Genomic DNA, 16,273 nt, shown 5'->3' with positions numbered 1-16,273 from the left:
AGCTAATTCTAGATCCCAACCGGCCACCCTTCTATTGGTCAACACGTTGATCCTATCTGCAGTGACAGGCATTCGACCCCTACCTTGTCCTAACCTCTTCTATCCAGCTCCGTTCGTATAGTCCGTGAATGCAGGCAGGTAGTTGTTGCGTCCAACGCGTTACTACAAACCTGCAGTCTGTCGGAAATTTTCGCCGCTCGTTCATCGAAGCCTGTGTTATACAAACCGAGTGCTGGATCCGCTTGTACTGCCCAAATGTTAAGATGTCGAATAGTAGTTCTGCATAGCTCGTATTCAATTGGTATGCATCGGACGTGCCGTCGGTGGAGTATCTTCGCCCCAGCATGCAACCTCCGCCGGGCCTCTCGCAATCGGTCCGTGTCTGTAGGCACTGACCGTACTCTCCGCTTCAACCTTTGGCTCGCTCGCCTCGTTGACTTATTTACTCTTCGCCTTCTTTGAGAAAGCTATGGCGATCTGTCTGCGATCCGTGGGTGTAGCTTTGTGCAGCCTCGCCATCGGGACGCTTGCGCAGAAAGGGCATATCTTGGAAGGCATTTCTGGCAATGCAACTTATGATTATGTGGGTATGTTAGCCCCAGTCTACAACCCGTCCTTACTGTGTCCAAAGGTCGCTACCTAACAAAGCACAACTTTGTAGTCATCGGTGGTGGTACAGCTGGGCTTGCAATTGCTTCTCGCCTCTCCGCATTTGCAACAGTAGCCGTTCTGGAAGCTGGCGGACGATACGAACAAGACAATGGCAATCAATCTGTGGTTCCATATTATGGCCTCGTCATGCCTGTCCTGGGCACGAGCGAAGCGTACCCTCCCCAACCTCTTGTGGATTGGGACTTGCTGTCTACTGCACAATCCGCTGCTGGCAATCGTCGCATACACTATGCACAAGGCAAAACACTTGGGGGAAGCTCAGCGATCAACACAATGGCTTATCACCGGGGTACTGTTGGTTCATACCAGCGCTGGGCAGATCTGGTCGGTGACCAAAGTTACACATACGACAAGGTACTGCCGTACTTCAAGAAATCTGCCACGCTCACAGCTCCTAATCTCGCGAAACGTAACGCGCCGAACGCCACGGTGCAATATGACGACTCAGTCTTCGACAATGCTCTCCACGGCCCGCTCCAGGTATCGTGGGCCAATTGGGTTGATCCAGCCCAGAGCTGGCTGGTAACAGCGTTGCAAGCTATTGGACAGAAGCTGAGTGTTGATGGTCTCAGCAGCGGTAGCTTGAATGGTGGAGCTTGGGTGCCTACGACCATTGATCCTAAAGATGCGACGAGGAGTACTTCTAAAAGCAGCTATCTTGACGAAGCAGAAAGGAAGGGCATGGGACGACTAACCGTCTATCTGCATTCTCAAGCTAGCAGAGTGATCTTCAACAAGAATAAGAAGGCAATTGGTGTAGCAGTGTTATCAGACAGCAATCAGTACGTTGTATCTGCAAAGAGAGAAGTCATTCTCTCGGCTGGTGTGTTCCATTCTCCACAGCTCCTTATGCTATCCGGTAAGCAGTGATCTGTCCTGTCGATCTCTTGTATGCTAATCAGAACAGGTGTCGGGCCGGCAGCAACACTTTCAGAACACTCGATACCAGTCGTAGCCGATATCCCTGGCGTGGGCCAGAATCTCTGGGACCAGATTTTCTTCAACGTGCTTCGTGGTATCACCGTCCCAAGCACCGGAGCATATCTCAGTTCGGCTACTCAACAAGTGGAAGCTCTGGAGCAGTATTATGCCAATGCCTCGGGCCCATACAGCTCGGCTGGTGGGTACCTCTCTTTTGAAAAGTTACCGTTGCACTATCGCGCAAACTTCTCGTCTCGAACAGTGGAAGCTCTGTCCAATTTCCCATCCGACTGGCCGGAGATCGAATACATTGCGTCCGGCTTCCCGAGCGGAGATGTCGAGGTCCCCACCATCGGTGCGATCAGCGCCACACTTCTTACACCGTCCTCTCGAGGCAATGTAACAATTCGTAGCGCATCGGTTTCGGACCAACCTGTCATCAACCTAGGCTGGCTGACTGATCCGACAGACGAAGAAGTCATGGTCGCTGCATTCAAGCGGGTGAGGGAAGCCTGGGACAGTTCTGCGCTTGCTGGGGTGATTGCTGGTCCAGAAATTGTGCCTGGTCCGAGTATCAACACGACGGCGGACATTTTGGACTACATCAAACAAAACGCCCAACCGATATGGCATGCAAGCTCTACATGCGCGATGGGCAGGACGCCAGAGAATGGAGCAGTTGTAGATTCGCGGGCCAATGTTTTTGGAGTCCAAGGGCTGAGGGTTGTAGATGTATCTGTTATTCCTATCAGTTTGCCTGGACATCCGCAAGCTTCGGTGTACATGCTTGCAGAGAAGATTGCGGATGGAATTCTAGAAGGAAGATAGAGTTTCTAAGTAGACAGCACTGTATTAGCTATCAGAAAGCGTAACACTTCTACCATAATACAAAGTAATTCCAGGTAAATGCGCGCCTTTAGTCCTAGTCCTGTTTATGGGCTATACAGACTATTTCACCAAACTATAGCTTACCTTGCCTTTTATCCTCTGCTAACTTGATTACCGGCCGGATGTTCTTAGGCTGAACACGGTCCCACAATCCTCCTAGACCCTTCTCCCTTCCCTTTTGATCCTCCCTCCTGAACCATTCTTCCGCACTTTTGATTCTGGTCGGTAGAATCTCGTCAAGCAATGCATAGTCGCGACGAATCACACCTTTGTTTCCCCCAGAATGCTTCCACATGTTCCAGAATCCGGAAAAGTTCTGCTGGACAGTCATCGACGCCTTGTCCGTGAGATCGACATTGTAGCCACTTGCAAGCTGGCCAATACCGGAGAGCGGTCCCGATTTCCAATACTCCTCTGGGGTTGTGTCAATGTAGCGTGCAGGATGGCCCGTCACCTTTTCGAATGCAGCAGCGAGCTCTTTGTATCCGATATGATCGACTGCCACCTCGAGATCCATGCCGTTTGCGCGGTCTGGGTTATCGAACAACCAACGCACATAGTCCGCGCAGTCGTCTAGCGCGACATGCACGACGGCTCCATCTCCGAGAGGCACACGCCACGTCACGATCCCATCCTCGACACTCGGAGTCATAGGTGTCGCCTTGGCAATAGACATCTCGATATAAGGGCCTGTAGTGAACAGCGCAGCTCCCATCTTACCCTTGTTGTCGCGCGTCTGTTGCAGAATCCACTCGCCAATACGTCCCTTGCCGTCGTAGTGACCAGTGCGGAATTTGGGATCGTAACCTGACTTCTTGTAGACAAAGTCCAGGTTTCCGTAGACAAAGAACTTGATACCACACTCTAGGGCAAGCTCGTACGCGCGCATAGCCCAGTACATTTCCGTCTTCTCGCCGCTGTTGAAGCCGTCAATGTTGATAAAGGCACCATCGCAACCCGAGTATCCGGCGCGCAGAACACTCTCATCCGCGAAGGTGCCTTCTATGAAAGAGACGTTGGGGAAAGTGGCAAGCTCCTTGGCGCGGGCTGAAGTAGCATTCCGGGTGAGAATCTTGCAGTGATATCTGGAGGAGAGGCCTCTGACGACGGGAATGCCTTGCGCGCCGGTGCCGCCGACGATGAAAATGGTAGAGGTTGCGTAGGAAGACATATTGGTGAATACGATGTGCCTCAGTCTCCTACGTGATGGGAAGTGTCACAATAAGAAATACCCGATTCCAGGTGTGGTGGAGATGCGATTACTACTCAACCTTGAATCTGTATAGTAATCTGGTCACCATTCCGACATGTTCAGTAATCACATCCAACCACGTGCGGCTCCGCTAAAGGTTGGTGCTTCAGTTACGGCCGTTACCATGGTAGTACTTCTCGTCCATCTATGGATATCGTTGATCTTTGTGTAGTGTTTCTCTGGGTACGATCGAGGCAGCCACTAACTCTCCGGTTTTCCACCTTGGCAATGTCATGACTGGATCCTGCTTGACGAAAACAATAGTCTTAACCCTGTTTGTCGTTCATTGTCGACAAAACGGATTTGCATATAGAGCGAAAACTAGAAGTCTCTCACTGTGGTTTTAGGTGTGAGTTCTATGTGGGCGGCTAGTAGAAGGCTTACTTTGTGGGTCTCCTTATCACATAAGCAGTTATTATTCTGTTTAGATAAGCACGTCTAATCAGTGGGAAGAGCCTTGAAGAAGGCCCAATTGGTTGGTTCTACACACAGTACTTACGCGTGATACCACAGTAGGTATCATGGCTCTCAGGACTGTGTAGCCTAGTGAGCCTACGTAGTTGTGTTACGTAATGCAATGAAGCTCTTCTACAAACCTGTATAAGTGGTGATTAGTAAGGTGACGATTGATTGAACAATTGTTATTGGAGTATCCGAGCCGTGCATCAAGAAATAATCCTTGTCTCTGTTTTCAACTCCTCTTCCAGACTCCCCTCAAATACTCTTCTGCCGAGGTAAACTTGAAATCAGGCAGTAACTTATTCCACTCATTGCCGACAGACCAACCACCCCTGGCAATTGTCTTGAGATATTCCCCCAGTACCTTCTTCGAGAACATCTCCTTGTACTCCTCTGGAAGGGAATCATGTTCAATAACTGGGTACCACGACGACTTCAGTTCCCCCTTGGCGACGTCTTCCAGGCGCAGTCACTCGATCTGAAAAGGGCCTAATATCGTTTCAGCATACCCAAGTAACACACAACAAGCTTAGTAGTCATATACCTCGAATGCTTTCGGCAAGGCTCAAGAATGCCGACAATGTTGTCTGGGTCCCCTGAAAGCCCCCAACCGTCGGCCATTTGCCAGTGTATTCCAGCGCAAGAGCCACGACCTTGGCCATATCCTCGACCGTTGTAAGTGTAAGGGGAGCGTCTTCCGATCCCTCCAGTATGATAGCCCGGCGGTACTCGAAGTCAGCAAACATTTTGAAAGTGTGGAAATGTTTCGCCGTTCTGTGTGGCGCCGCAAAGTATTCGGTGAAGAAGCCTGGTTGGAAGAGACAGTATTCGATTTGCTATATCGTCAGCTTGGGAGGCGGCGTGAATTCTGGTGTTGGTTGCATACATGTTTCTCCTTGTTGACGTCTTCGAGGTACTTGCGCGTCGTATCTTTGTATGCGTAATGGGCAACCCCACTGTCTGACCTCCTTTGAGTTGTTCTGTCAGTATACAAGGATTGTGTGACTTTGGGTCAACGCAAAGCAAAACTTACGACGACCACTCTGATGGGGCAAATCGTCGCACGCCTGCTTCGATGGCGGCCTGAATCAGCAGCTTCTGGAACTCAAAGGCCGCATCCATGTCGGTGGTTGCGACGAAAGAAAGCAACGTATCGATCCCATCAAGGGCTGCTATCAGCGAGGCATGATTGTGATAATCGACCTTTCTCCACTCAACGCGCTCTGTCGCACCTGCTGGGGCATCCTGCCTCTTTCAGTACATTAATGACCAGAGAGATAAGCTTCACCTACTCTGCGGCTCAGAACCACGACCTTGTATCTGTCCCGAGACACGATCGCATCAATCACCTCTTGGGCCACATCTCCTCCAATTAGCCACGCCCATATAAACAGATATTTCTGTAGACTCACTGCCAGAGCCACCAGAAATGGCAACTCGCTTCGACATGATTCTGACTGGAACTACAATGCGAATCCGGACTCTCTGGCCTTCTTGGAAATGATGTTGCGACAAGCAACATGTCAAGGCTCACCCGCCGTCCTTTATGCATTGAATGGTCATTAGTACGTCTGTTTCAAGTGACAACATAACGGCTGACCTCGGACGAAAATATCCGATACGGTGGTGGTGTCGTCGCGTCATGTGTTGGTGTTCTAGCAATCGTGGAGTTTTGGGCATGATTAGTGATGTGGGGCAGCGAAGCAGCCTAATTCTGGCCCTTGGACCCACCCACCCCACTCTGAACATAACGTTATGTTGGCGATCCGACTGAACTTGGATGAAGTTGGAGTTTATTGACTCAGGTATCAAGTTTTCTGCTGCCACGTCTTCCCATGTAAGTTCTATCTGGTCGGCCATCGGACAACTCCTGGGATACGCCCACGTGATGAAGATGATGTCATCTACTACGCCACGAGTGTGCAAAGCCACTTTTCAGTCCCCCTCCCCTGGTGGAGGTCTATTGTATCGCAATGGTTTTTGGGTACCATCACAGTCCTGTATAGTCTTTGAACTTTAGTTCGCACGATCTGAGCACCGCATCAGAAGGCCGATTTTGCCACATCCGCCACACGTCTTGCACGCTTACATTCGCCGACGCGTCAACAGCAAACACGCCCGTGATAAAAGCAAACTGAACGCCTTCTCCCTCTACGCTCGCCTCGTGTTGCGCGACTGGTATCAGAGTGCGTTGCGCGATAAGATTCCTGTGCAGGTCTGGCGTTAGCTATCACAATACCTCTCTATGCATGAGCTGCACAGAGACCCCATGTTACACATGGTTCAGCTGGAAGAGAATCACGACTTACGTATTAGGGTCCGCATGAATCACCGTTGCCTTGCTCGCAACGCGCACGTTCGCTGATCTGTCGCGCAGGCTGGAGACCGTCAAATCGACAACACCGCTCGCGCCAGACTCTGACTGTATCAGAACGCTGTCTTGGCTCTTCCACCACCCGAGCATTCTTTCTTTACGCTCCGCTTCAGCAGGAAAGGATTTACACGGCTGTTCAAAGATAGAGACGTCCCCTGCCGCCTGCGCACTTGCTGCAAAACCACCATCCACGATCTGCAGCGTCTCCTTCGCCGGTGAAAGCGTCGTCCACTTCACGTGGTGCACCCTTATACTCCACCCAGGCCATCTTCGCATGGGTGGCACTAGGAGGGTTTCAATGACCACATTGTGCCTTATCCACGGCTTCCAGCGACTCATCAGAAACGGGACTGTCTCACCGCACTCTTCCGTGTGCAACTCTCCACTTACGGCATCGTAAGGGCTCCACCGCACCTTCCAGTCATCTTCCTCTTGCCCAAGTGAAACCAGCAATGTAGAATCGGGCGCTATCTGCTGCAGTGACGGACCACATGGTACGCTGAAGCCAAAAGCAGAAGAGTAGGCAAGCTTACCATACTTTGCTTCGCGAGCCTTGAACCTTTTGCTCGTCGACTGCTCCGAAGAGAGCATAAAAGTGTGCTCTCGAGTGTTGCAGAGTATCTGGCGCGGAGGCCAGAGAACTCGGATATCTGCAATTTCCTTGTCGAGCCGCCTAGGATCGCTCGCAACTCTTGGATGGCCAAGTTCCTCTGCCTGCCAGAACACACTTGTATTGTCCAGGTCGAGAACCAAGAAGCTTTTGAGACACCAATACACTGACTGGGGCGAGTTGTAATCCTCTGCAAGGTACATGTTCGGGTACGCGAACCCAATATTTGGCGTCCCATCAGTGTTGAAAATGTGCGGTTGTTTCGCCCACCACCGCAGGTGCCTGAGCAACAAGCCCTTTACCGACCCCAACTCCTTCACTGGAGCAGGCAAGTCAAGGCCTGCGAATGTGACAGCTGCCCAGAAGGCGGCGAATGCGAACCGATACGTCAGACTTCGTCCGAACGGAATAGCTGCGCCTTGGGGATCGAAATACCTCCAATACTCTTTCCCAAATTCGCGCGCTGATTTTATGTACTTGGAAGTACGAGCGGGATCGTATTCTCGGGCAAAACGAATGAAGAGAAGTTGCGCAAACTGGATCGCAAAGCTCCCGCTGTAGTAATCGGCTTGTTTTCTTTGTTCGCACCAGAGACCATCTGACGACCACCCTTCGCCGATGTCGAACTTGTCTAGTATTTCCAAGCTTTTGTCAATGTACGCTTTCACTTGGTCCAGAGGTACATGAAGCGTCTTGACCAGTGCGAGATTCACCAATACCCGGAACCACAACCAATTTGTTTCAGGCATCCTATGTTCGTTGATCTGCCGAAGCCAGGCAATGAGATTGGCTTGCGTAGTCGGTTCGCTGTCGAAAGAGAATGCGGTAGGGTTTACAAGCAGTGCAAAAGCGATGGACTCCATCTCCACCATGCGCTGGTCAAAGTCGGACAGATCGCCCCAGTATTCCGAGCTCTCCGGATCAGTTCCAGCTCGAATGCCAGTCACCCATGATTCAAGTTCGCCGTTCAAATTAGCGCCTGTGGACTCGTTGCCTTGTTGTTTGAGTTGGAGTAAGCTCGCGACAACCCAAAGCGGCCGCGCGAAGCCCTCAAGTTGAGCTGCCGTCTCGCTGAAGCCTGCACCTGTGCATGTTGCGATTTTTATTCGTGCGTGCCTGGGTGATCGGTATTGGTCCAAGGGGTTGATGAGTGCAAAAGCTGCACGTATAAAGTCGTCGCGCGTGCGAAATTGATTATCGGAGAAGCCAGGAAGGGGCGGCATATTGTCGCAATGACTGTACAGGGCCACGGGGAAGAGCTGAAATGGTCATAAGGATACGGTCTTGAATATTTTCTATTGGAAGGCGTTGAGGTGCTTTATCATCTAGCAGCTCCTCGCTTCGGACAGACATGTCGCGAAGATAGCCCGAGATCGACAATCTGTTACAAAAGTATCACGCGAGTGTCCAACGTCAAGACGAAGATAATCATTCAACGTATAAAGTACCCACACCCTTGTAGATGGTAGTATCGCCATGGCCTCAAGCTCTACCATCCTTCATAGCCTTGTCGTCTGCAACCTCGACATGGACCGCTTCTGGTTTATGAAAATCTTCCTCGTCTTCTTGCCTATTGATGTCAAATTTCTTCGTTTTGACCTCGCGACGCCAGAGGTATTGTCCGACCATGAACAGAATCCAGTAGCAGACGATGAAGACGATGTTGACAGTATAGCCCTTTGTCCATTGCGGCGCTTCCAGGATAGGAAATACGGTAATCGGGTAAAACGAGAAGAAGGCCCAGCCGATGGTCATCATAGCGCCAGTAGTAAAGCTCCGTGCCTCGTTGTCATCCTTCATTATCATATTCACCCACGGAAACAGGATGGGTGTGACGCAAGATGTCAGGCCAAGCAGGTAATAGCAAGTGACTGCAGGGATGTCAGCTGGGTCTCCTTATGCGTGAGTTTTGACATTACTTACAATGAAGGCCAAGTGGGATGTACCATACTCGCAAGCAAACATTTGCAAACAGCAAAATTGCTGTGACGACCGAGAACACGATCCACATTGGATAAATCATCACCAGACTAGTGATGAAAATGCCGCAAACAATGGCTAGACCTTGAACACCGGTGGGAATGAGATTGATCTCTTCAATGGTGTAGGTTCCGTTCAGGTCGGCTTCCTTCTTGAGCCAGGCTTGCATCTGGCCACCAACGTAGCTGGTGCATTGGAAGAAGACATATGTCAAGACCGCGATGTAGAAGTGCCAGTGTGTGAATACGCGCTTAAGCATTCGTTTTCCGATCTTAGCGCTCTGCTTAGTACCCTGACTCTGCATGCGCGCAACCGCGAGCTTTCTCTCATCTTCCGTCAGCCACCAAACCTTTGGACTGGTGGGAAGCCCAGGGTATAGGAAGAAGCCGGCGAGACCAATGGGCAGCGAGATGGAACCGTCAATTATAAACAACCAGCGCTAAATGTAGCAGCTCGAAGTCAGTATATGTCTCACATACAGTTTTCATGGGGACACTCACCCATCCTGACATTCCATGTGCTCCGTCGAGGTTCTTGTGGGCAGCGGCTTGTAAATAGCCGCTGAACATGGCGCCAGCATTACTCGAAACATACCAGACCCCGGCGCGCTTGAATACCTCATCGGCGCGGTACCAGGACGTGAGAAGATAGATGGAGCCAGTAGATGCAGGCGTTTCCAGGACACCAAGAAGGAAGCGAAGCCCGTAGATTTGTGGTACGCTACTCAAGCGAGACTGTGTGAAAGTCAAGATAGACCAGGCGCATTCCATAGTCGGGACGTAATAGCGAGCCAGCTTCGGACGTGAAATTATCATCATACTGGGTATCTCGAAGATCATGTAACCGATGTTGTAGCTGGATGACATGAGCCAATGTCTTCATCGTAGGCCTACATGACGGTACTTACAAAGTCCCGAAAAGCGAATATTCGTTGCCTTTTATCGCCAGCTCTTCACGCATTCCAGACCAATACGCGGTGTTGAGTGCGTTCTGATCCAGCCACTTTATGTAGAAACAAAGGCAGCACAGAGTAAGCAAGATGCAGTCGAGTTTGCGTACTAATTTCTTCTCCTCGGGAGAATAATGACTCGGATACCACTGTATACCATGAGCGAACGACACAAGCATCTGCAGCCGGTGAACTCACATCGAAAATGTACATCCAGGCAACCCAGAAAGACCGGTTGGGCTTCTCGGTAGCAGAGCTTACGACGATCTCTTTGCCGTTGACTATGACGACGTTGCGGTTGCCATTGGGCGGCATGACCTTGATTTCATCTTGAGAAGGCGACATTGTCGTGTACGACTGTCAAGGAAGAATCCAGGTGCGGCGGTATGATGCGAGCGCCAGAAATGCTGCTTCGTTGGACGGCTCTCAGGAAAAGATATTCTTTACCCGGTTTAAGTATCATAAGCCCTGTCGCAAACATTGCGCGAAGACCAAGGACTCGCCATCCTGGATTGCTATCCTTTGCCAGTCGTGTCGGCCAGAATTCCTTGCTGCTGCATACCCCGCGAGTAGTGGCGCTGTTCCATGGGGTAAGGAGTCACGGAGTGCAGAACGCGTTTGTTGGAAACCCAATCGCGGCCCGGTGGGGCTCTCGTTAGCGTCATTTCGGATCCTTGGCAGCGGGCTTCGGGCTATCGCGAACACCTCAACCGTTCCTTCTCACACCAGACACATGTCTTTCGGAACATTGGCATTTCCCGTTCCCGCACTCCGGACTTACGTTGCCTCGATCTCGCCATGGCTATGTACATAGCAGTGGCATCCCTTCCATGGGCGATGGTTCTGGCTCCCAATCGACTCTCTCAAGCCACAAGCGACCACGTGTTGCAGAAGCCAGCTCTATTGCAACCTTGCGAGGATTTACCACTCTCGATATTACCAGACTCCCATCAACAAAAGAATTACGCGACGTTAAACTGGTCCAATGGATCCGCTCGCGAACAGACTTGTCGACACACGAAGCTGTGTATTACAGGGGCCGTGTTTGCCATCAGCGCAAGACGTGATGCCAGAAGACGACCTCTCGATATTCGAAACCATACAAGACCAAACAGATGGCGAACTTTCCAAAAAGCTCAGCTTCGCTCTTGCAAACAAACCTGATTCAGGAGCGAGCGTACAGTCCTCGGAAAGTAGCGTTGAGGAGAATTTATCCGAGCATGACACGGCGACACCCAGCAGCAGCGCACCGCCATCAGAGAGTGGGAAGCTGGATTGTACAACCGATCACTTTTCCTCAAGCATTCCGATAGCCGATCTCGTACCAGAGCTGTTCACTGAGAACATCATGGCCAAAGTCCTTCGAACCGCGCAGGCTGCTATATCCTCCCTTCCTCTCGCATTTCCGGAGATCGTCCCACAGGACGGCGACCACGACGGTAGCTACAGCTTACGAGAAGCCGACTTTTGGACCTGCGGCTTCTTCCCAGGGACCATGTATAGCATGTTAGAGAGACTTATCAAACATCCTCAGCATATGCATCTCTCTAGTGCGATTGATCTGGAACACCTCCGAAGTCAACTGACGGTCTTATGTCGAACCTGGGCTGAGCCAATTCGAGGTATGGACCAGCGAACCGACACACACGATATTGGTTTCATTGTCATGCCAGCACTCCGCGCTGACTGGGAGTTGTTCGGAAACCAGCAAAGTCTGAATTCCATCATCAAAGCTGCGCACAGTCTGGCGACGCGATACGTACCCACCGCTCGTGCCATCAGAAGCTGGGACTTGTTGAAAAAGAAGGACATAGAGATCATCGATCAAGATGACAATATGATCGTTATCATTGACAGCATGTGTAATCTTGAGCTGTTGTACTATGCAGCACACCATGCGCGGAGTTCCACACTTGCCAACATTGCTACCAACCACGCTAACACACTGCTGCGCAGCCATCTGCGACCTGAACCAATGCTATCTGGATCCAACGACGCCTACAGAGGCCAATGGTATTCGACTTGCCACGTCGCAAACATTGATCCGAAAACAGGGGAACTGAAGCAACGGATGACCGCACAAGGATACGAACACGATTCGACATGGAGTCGTGGCCAGGCATGGGGTATACTCGGATTCGCAGAGACGTACATGTGGACAAGAGATCATGAATTTCTCCAGGCAGCTTGTGGACTCGCAGAATATTTTGTGTATCGTTTGGAGACCTCGCCTGGCTGCGTATCTTCTGCGCGCTACGTGCCTCTTTGGGACTTTGATGCACCGATCGAGAACGAAAATGAGCCGTTGCGCGACTCTTCTGCAGGCACTATCGCCGCGAATGGAATGCTGTTGCTATCGCAGGCATTGGCGGGTATCGGACAGACTCGGTTGTCTTTGAGGTTCCGAACCATCGCGTTGCGCATAGTTCAAGATACAATCAGCTTCGCGCTGGCACCAGAGAAGGCTCGGCTTGTCACTGGTTCATATCACCAGATTCGTGCGGAGGAGACATTGCCAGGACGACGTTACGATGGGATGTTGAAGTTCGGAACTGCAAACAACAATGCGAATGCGCGCAAGCGATACGCCAACCATGGATTAGTGTATGGAGACTACTATCTTGTGGAATTTGGGAATAGGTTGTTACGGACGGGCCTGGTATAAGCGAGTTGATCGTTAGCTAGTGCCAACAGACAAATGTGCATCGCCATGTCTAGATTATGATGACCCTAGATTACAGGACAGGGATCACGGCAAAGGGTGGAGAACCCCGGCTAAACATTAGTGCCATTGCATATCTGGAGACGCTAGACAACATATAATTAGGGTTGCGCCGATGCGGAGAACCTGGCTCCCCTCTCGGTCATTCGGGGCATCTCGACCGGTGTTCGGATGAATCACCTACATAAGTGTATAGCTAGCCCTAGATGTGAGTAGAGCTATCGCCATGTCAGATGAGATTCTCGGAGACAGGTCGCACAAGCAGCCCGACCGTGAGGTGATGCAAGCTCTTGGCACATCATATGGCCTAGCTTGCAACTCATGCCGAAAAGCGAAGCTGCGCTGTTCGAGAGATAGGCCCAGTTGCTCACACTGCAGGAAGACGGGTGACTCTTCCTTGATCATGCAACCTTGTCTTATCCTCTAACAACCAACAGGGGAAAGGTGCGAATACGAATCGAGACGTGCCAAGCCTGGCTTGAAGTCAGGAGCTGTTGACAATCTGCATAGAAGGCTCGACGATTTAGAACAGCGTTTCAACGCGCAGGAATTCCGTATAGAACAATGTAACCACGGCACAGCACATGGCACTGGACATCTACATGAGAGTCCAAACGAGTCAGCAGCTTACAGCATCCTGGCTCTCTTAGCCAAAGAACTACCAAAACTGACTAGTGGCGTATGGGATGGAAACTCTGCCAAACTGGCGACGAACGAGGAAAGTAATAAGCGCAGGCGTGTAGCAGACGATTATGACATCGTTCCCAATACGCTGAATCCAGACGAGATGCCTCCATTACCTCAGGCTGAAAAGCTTGAAGCTGTCGTTGCAGCCTACTTTTCCAATGTTCATCCTTGGATTCCCATGATTCATCAGGCAAGGTTCCTCCAACGCTTCAGTATCGAACCGCAGAGTACACAGCTCCTGGTCGTGGTTCAAGCTATGATTCTAGCCGCTTCCAAATTCCTGCCTGGCTCACAAGGTGGCTACAACAAACAAGCCCGCAATTGGATTGTTTGTACAGCCATGGAGACCTTGTCGCTCGAAAGCCTCCAGGCGCTGACTATCCTGGCATTCGATGATATCGGGAATGGACAAGCATCGAAAGCATGGGCTATCATCGGTTCAATGACGCGGACTGTTGAATACATGGGCTTGGCGCACGAGCAGGAGGATAGTGAACTTCGCCCCTTTTGCCAACCATACGCGTGTGTACAACATACTGATGATTGGGCGGAAGTGGAAGAACGACGGAGAGTTTTTTGGAATGTCTTCCTCCTCGATCGTTTCTGCTCGGTCACCATGAGCTGGAGTACGAGTCTGACTTCCGATGATGTGTGCCGGAGACTGCCCTGTGATGGTCACCTGTGGCGCAAGCAAACTCCCGTCTTGACACCTTACTTCGGCATTTGGGACAAGTCAAAAGGTCGCATCGGCAATCCAATCAGCCTCATCTCACGGCCTATATCGCTGACCAATGAACCATCCGCCACCGAGGGTGCGAGGCATGACGGAATGAGAAGGGCGCCATCAATGGACAGCAATCAAAATGGCGCGGCAGATATGTCCACGGTCGGTGCTTTTGCGTACAACATCGAAGCGACCGAATCTATGAGCCGCGTAGTGAGCTACTTTCTCCAGCAAAAAGTCGATGTTCGAAGCCGAGGTGAAATCAGCTCTTGGCTCACTCGATTCAAAGAGCTCGATCTTCGCCTGGTGCACTGGAAAATGCTGCTACCTCAGAAATGGAAAGCTAATCCTAATCTGACGCGACAGGTTCCTATGATGGTAAGTCACTGAGCAATCGATGCATTTTAGACGTCACTTAACCTGATTTAGGACCCGAATCTAACTACAGCTCATGTCACACATAATGCTTCGATGGTACTACTTCATCAGCTCATCGCTTATCCGCCCTCGCACTGGGGATTTCGAAACCGATTGCCAAGTACCTGCAGTGCTGAGGCTTGCTACACTGCTGGTATCGAGATTGCAACTATCACAGAGAAATACCTCGCGAAATCGTCGCCTACGGCACCGGTTGGGTGTCAATTTGCTTTTTGCGTGTTTATTGCTGCCCGGGTACTCTTGGCTCATTGGCGATACACACGTGAGAAGAATCTGGCACCCGAGTTCTGGTCCATCCTGCACAGTCTCGAAGAGATGTCCAGGCGATGGATTGCCTCTTCTGGGCGGCTACATTGCGAAGACAACTTATTCAACCAGTACCATCGTCGGCTCAGTGGACTACATGAGCTGTGCGCAACGGACGAAAATTTCCAGCTCGACATCATGAATTATACGAACGATATCGATCACCGTCGTGGTGTCAGTGAGCCGTCGCAATCGCTTCGCACTTGGCCGAATGTTGACGTGCCCCTACCATTGGACGAGTTGGGCCTTCCTTTGCTAAGCCCGGACTTCAACACCATTCCAATGCTCGATCAGGATTTTATAGATATGGATCGTGTCATTGCTTTTGAAGATGGCAGTATGTTTACCTCATCATTCGATCTTGGGGCTAACGGCTGGTGATGCAAGCTGGTCTACGCCCTGGTTCTTCACATGTGAAAGTTTACATTAGCACAAACTTGGTACTGTAATGACGCATATCAGCTTGAGCCAATCATAACTTCCAAACTTCTCAACGATCTGAACGAACAGGTTCTCTCAAATGAGAGAATTCGCAAGTAAAAGAATGCGGGCTAGCGGCGTTGGTCTGTCGATGTCACTCATCCCGATCACTCACCACATTTGTGTAGCTGGTCAATATTAGCGTTTCGACGCGTCATGGACATGCTCAAAGTTGGCCGGCAGTCTAGTTTGGAGTAGCATGACTTGTTCGAGTAGATAGGTATCTGACCAGATAGTGCGTCATCGAATACTGGCAGTCGTAGCGGGAGCAGGAGGTAAACGCGTGACAGGGACTCCTTACTAGCGCCTCGCGTGGCTAAGCGATTTTGTATATACAAAACTTTGCCTCTGAGAGTTTTAGAGGTCACCACAATGAGTAACTCACACAGTCAACTCAATGGTCCGGGAGGAGGCGCAAGCCGAATTCCGTTAAACAAAGATCCCAAGAAAACTATTGGGATTTTCAAAGGTCTCAATCCTGACATCAGCGTCGATCGTCGGGGTACTCACCATGACCGCCCAGACGACGTCAAAGTCAGGTTCAGGCAGAGGCCGCGCGCGAGCTCCCGACAGGCAACGAGGTCACCAGCTGGTGGTGGAGATTCAACGCGAACCATGGCACCATCTGTATGAACGCTTCGACAGCGCTGATGTCTCCCATGGTGCACGACAAACTGACACCATGCCTCCGCTTTCGGCTGAGAATCTCTACCTCCGCATGCCACGTGCCAGCGACCAGCAGATCCCGTCTAGGCGAGATTCAAGCGGCCGATGGAATCTTCGGAGCGACCAATACGCCCAGGCACGCATT

General features: G+C 51.0%; 5 protein-coding genes across 5 annotated transcripts; 1 reads left to right on the top strand and 4 right to left on the bottom strand.

Moving 5' to 3' along the window:
• The first annotated feature begins 433 nt into the window (after nucleotides 1–433).
• On the top strand, nucleotides 434–2,485 carry ACET3X_007527 (uncharacterized protein). Its single transcript, XM_069453683.1, has 3 exons — nucleotides 434–587; nucleotides 662–1,531; nucleotides 1,580–2,485. Exons 1-3 carry the CDS (start codon nucleotides 470–472, stop codon nucleotides 2,419–2,421), a joined length of 1,830 nt encoding a protein of 609 aa, XP_069304690.1. The 5' UTR covers nucleotides 434–469; the 3' UTR covers nucleotides 2,422–2,485.
• A 69-nt stretch (nucleotides 2,486–2,554) lies between these two features.
• ACET3X_007526 (uncharacterized protein) lies at nucleotides 2,555–3,652 on the bottom strand (the record flags this gene model as incomplete). The annotated part of the gene is made up of 1 exon (XM_069453682.1): nucleotides 2,555–3,652. The coding sequence occupies one exon, from the start codon at nucleotides 3,650–3,652 to the stop codon at nucleotides 2,555–2,557; it is 1,098 nt and encodes a 365-aa protein (XP_069304689.1).
• Nucleotides 3,653–4,661: 1,009 nt separating this feature from the next.
• On the bottom strand, nucleotides 4,662–5,641 carry ACET3X_007525 (uncharacterized protein; the record flags this gene model as incomplete). The annotated part of the gene is made up of 5 exons (XM_069453681.1): nucleotides 4,662–4,681; nucleotides 4,737–5,028; nucleotides 5,258–5,437; nucleotides 5,485–5,555; nucleotides 5,605–5,641. 5 exons carry the CDS (start codon nucleotides 5,639–5,641, stop codon nucleotides 4,662–4,664), a joined length of 600 nt encoding a protein of 199 aa, XP_069304688.1.
• Nucleotides 5,642–6,497: 856 nt separating this feature from the next.
• Nucleotides 6,498–8,399, bottom strand: ACET3X_007524 (uncharacterized protein; the record flags this gene model as incomplete). The annotated part of the gene is made up of 1 exon (XM_069453680.1): nucleotides 6,498–8,399. The coding sequence occupies one exon, from the start codon at nucleotides 8,397–8,399 to the stop codon at nucleotides 6,498–6,500; it is 1,902 nt and encodes a 633-aa protein (XP_069304687.1).
• A 259-nt stretch (nucleotides 8,400–8,658) lies between these two features.
• On the bottom strand, nucleotides 8,659–10,450 carry ACET3X_007523 (uncharacterized protein; the record flags this gene model as incomplete). The annotated part of the gene is made up of 6 exons (XM_069453679.1): nucleotides 8,659–9,047; nucleotides 9,100–9,325; nucleotides 9,362–9,595; nucleotides 9,657–10,011; nucleotides 10,064–10,254; nucleotides 10,304–10,450. 6 exons carry the CDS (start codon nucleotides 10,448–10,450, stop codon nucleotides 8,659–8,661), a joined length of 1,542 nt encoding a protein of 513 aa, XP_069304686.1.
• Nucleotides 10,451–16,273: the final 5,823 nt, after the last annotated feature.

Source organism: Alternaria dauci, chromosome 7, assembly GCF_042100115.1.
Source record: "Alternaria dauci strain A2016 chromosome 7, whole genome shotgun sequence".
NCBI lineage: Eukaryota > Fungi > Ascomycota > Dothideomycetes > Pleosporales > Pleosporaceae > Alternaria > Alternaria dauci.
This window is presented reverse-complemented; position numbering and strand designations above follow the sequence as displayed.

What these genes read in the sequence shown, in the direction of transcription:
- ACET3X_007527 (XM_069453683.1), top strand. Translation starts at nt 470, where the DNA reads ATGGCGATCTGTCTGCGATCCGTGGGTGTAGCTTTGTGCAGCCTCGCC. An exon ending in TGCAACTTATGATTATGTGG is followed by an intron (nt 588 to 661) that starts GTATGTTAGCCC and finishes ACAACTTTGTAG; the next exon opens with TCATCGGTGGTGGTACAGCT. An exon ending in ACAGCTCCTTATGCTATCCG is followed by an intron (nt 1,532 to 1,579) that starts GTAAGCAGTGAT and finishes TAATCAGAACAG; the next exon opens with GTGTCGGGCCGGCAGCAACA.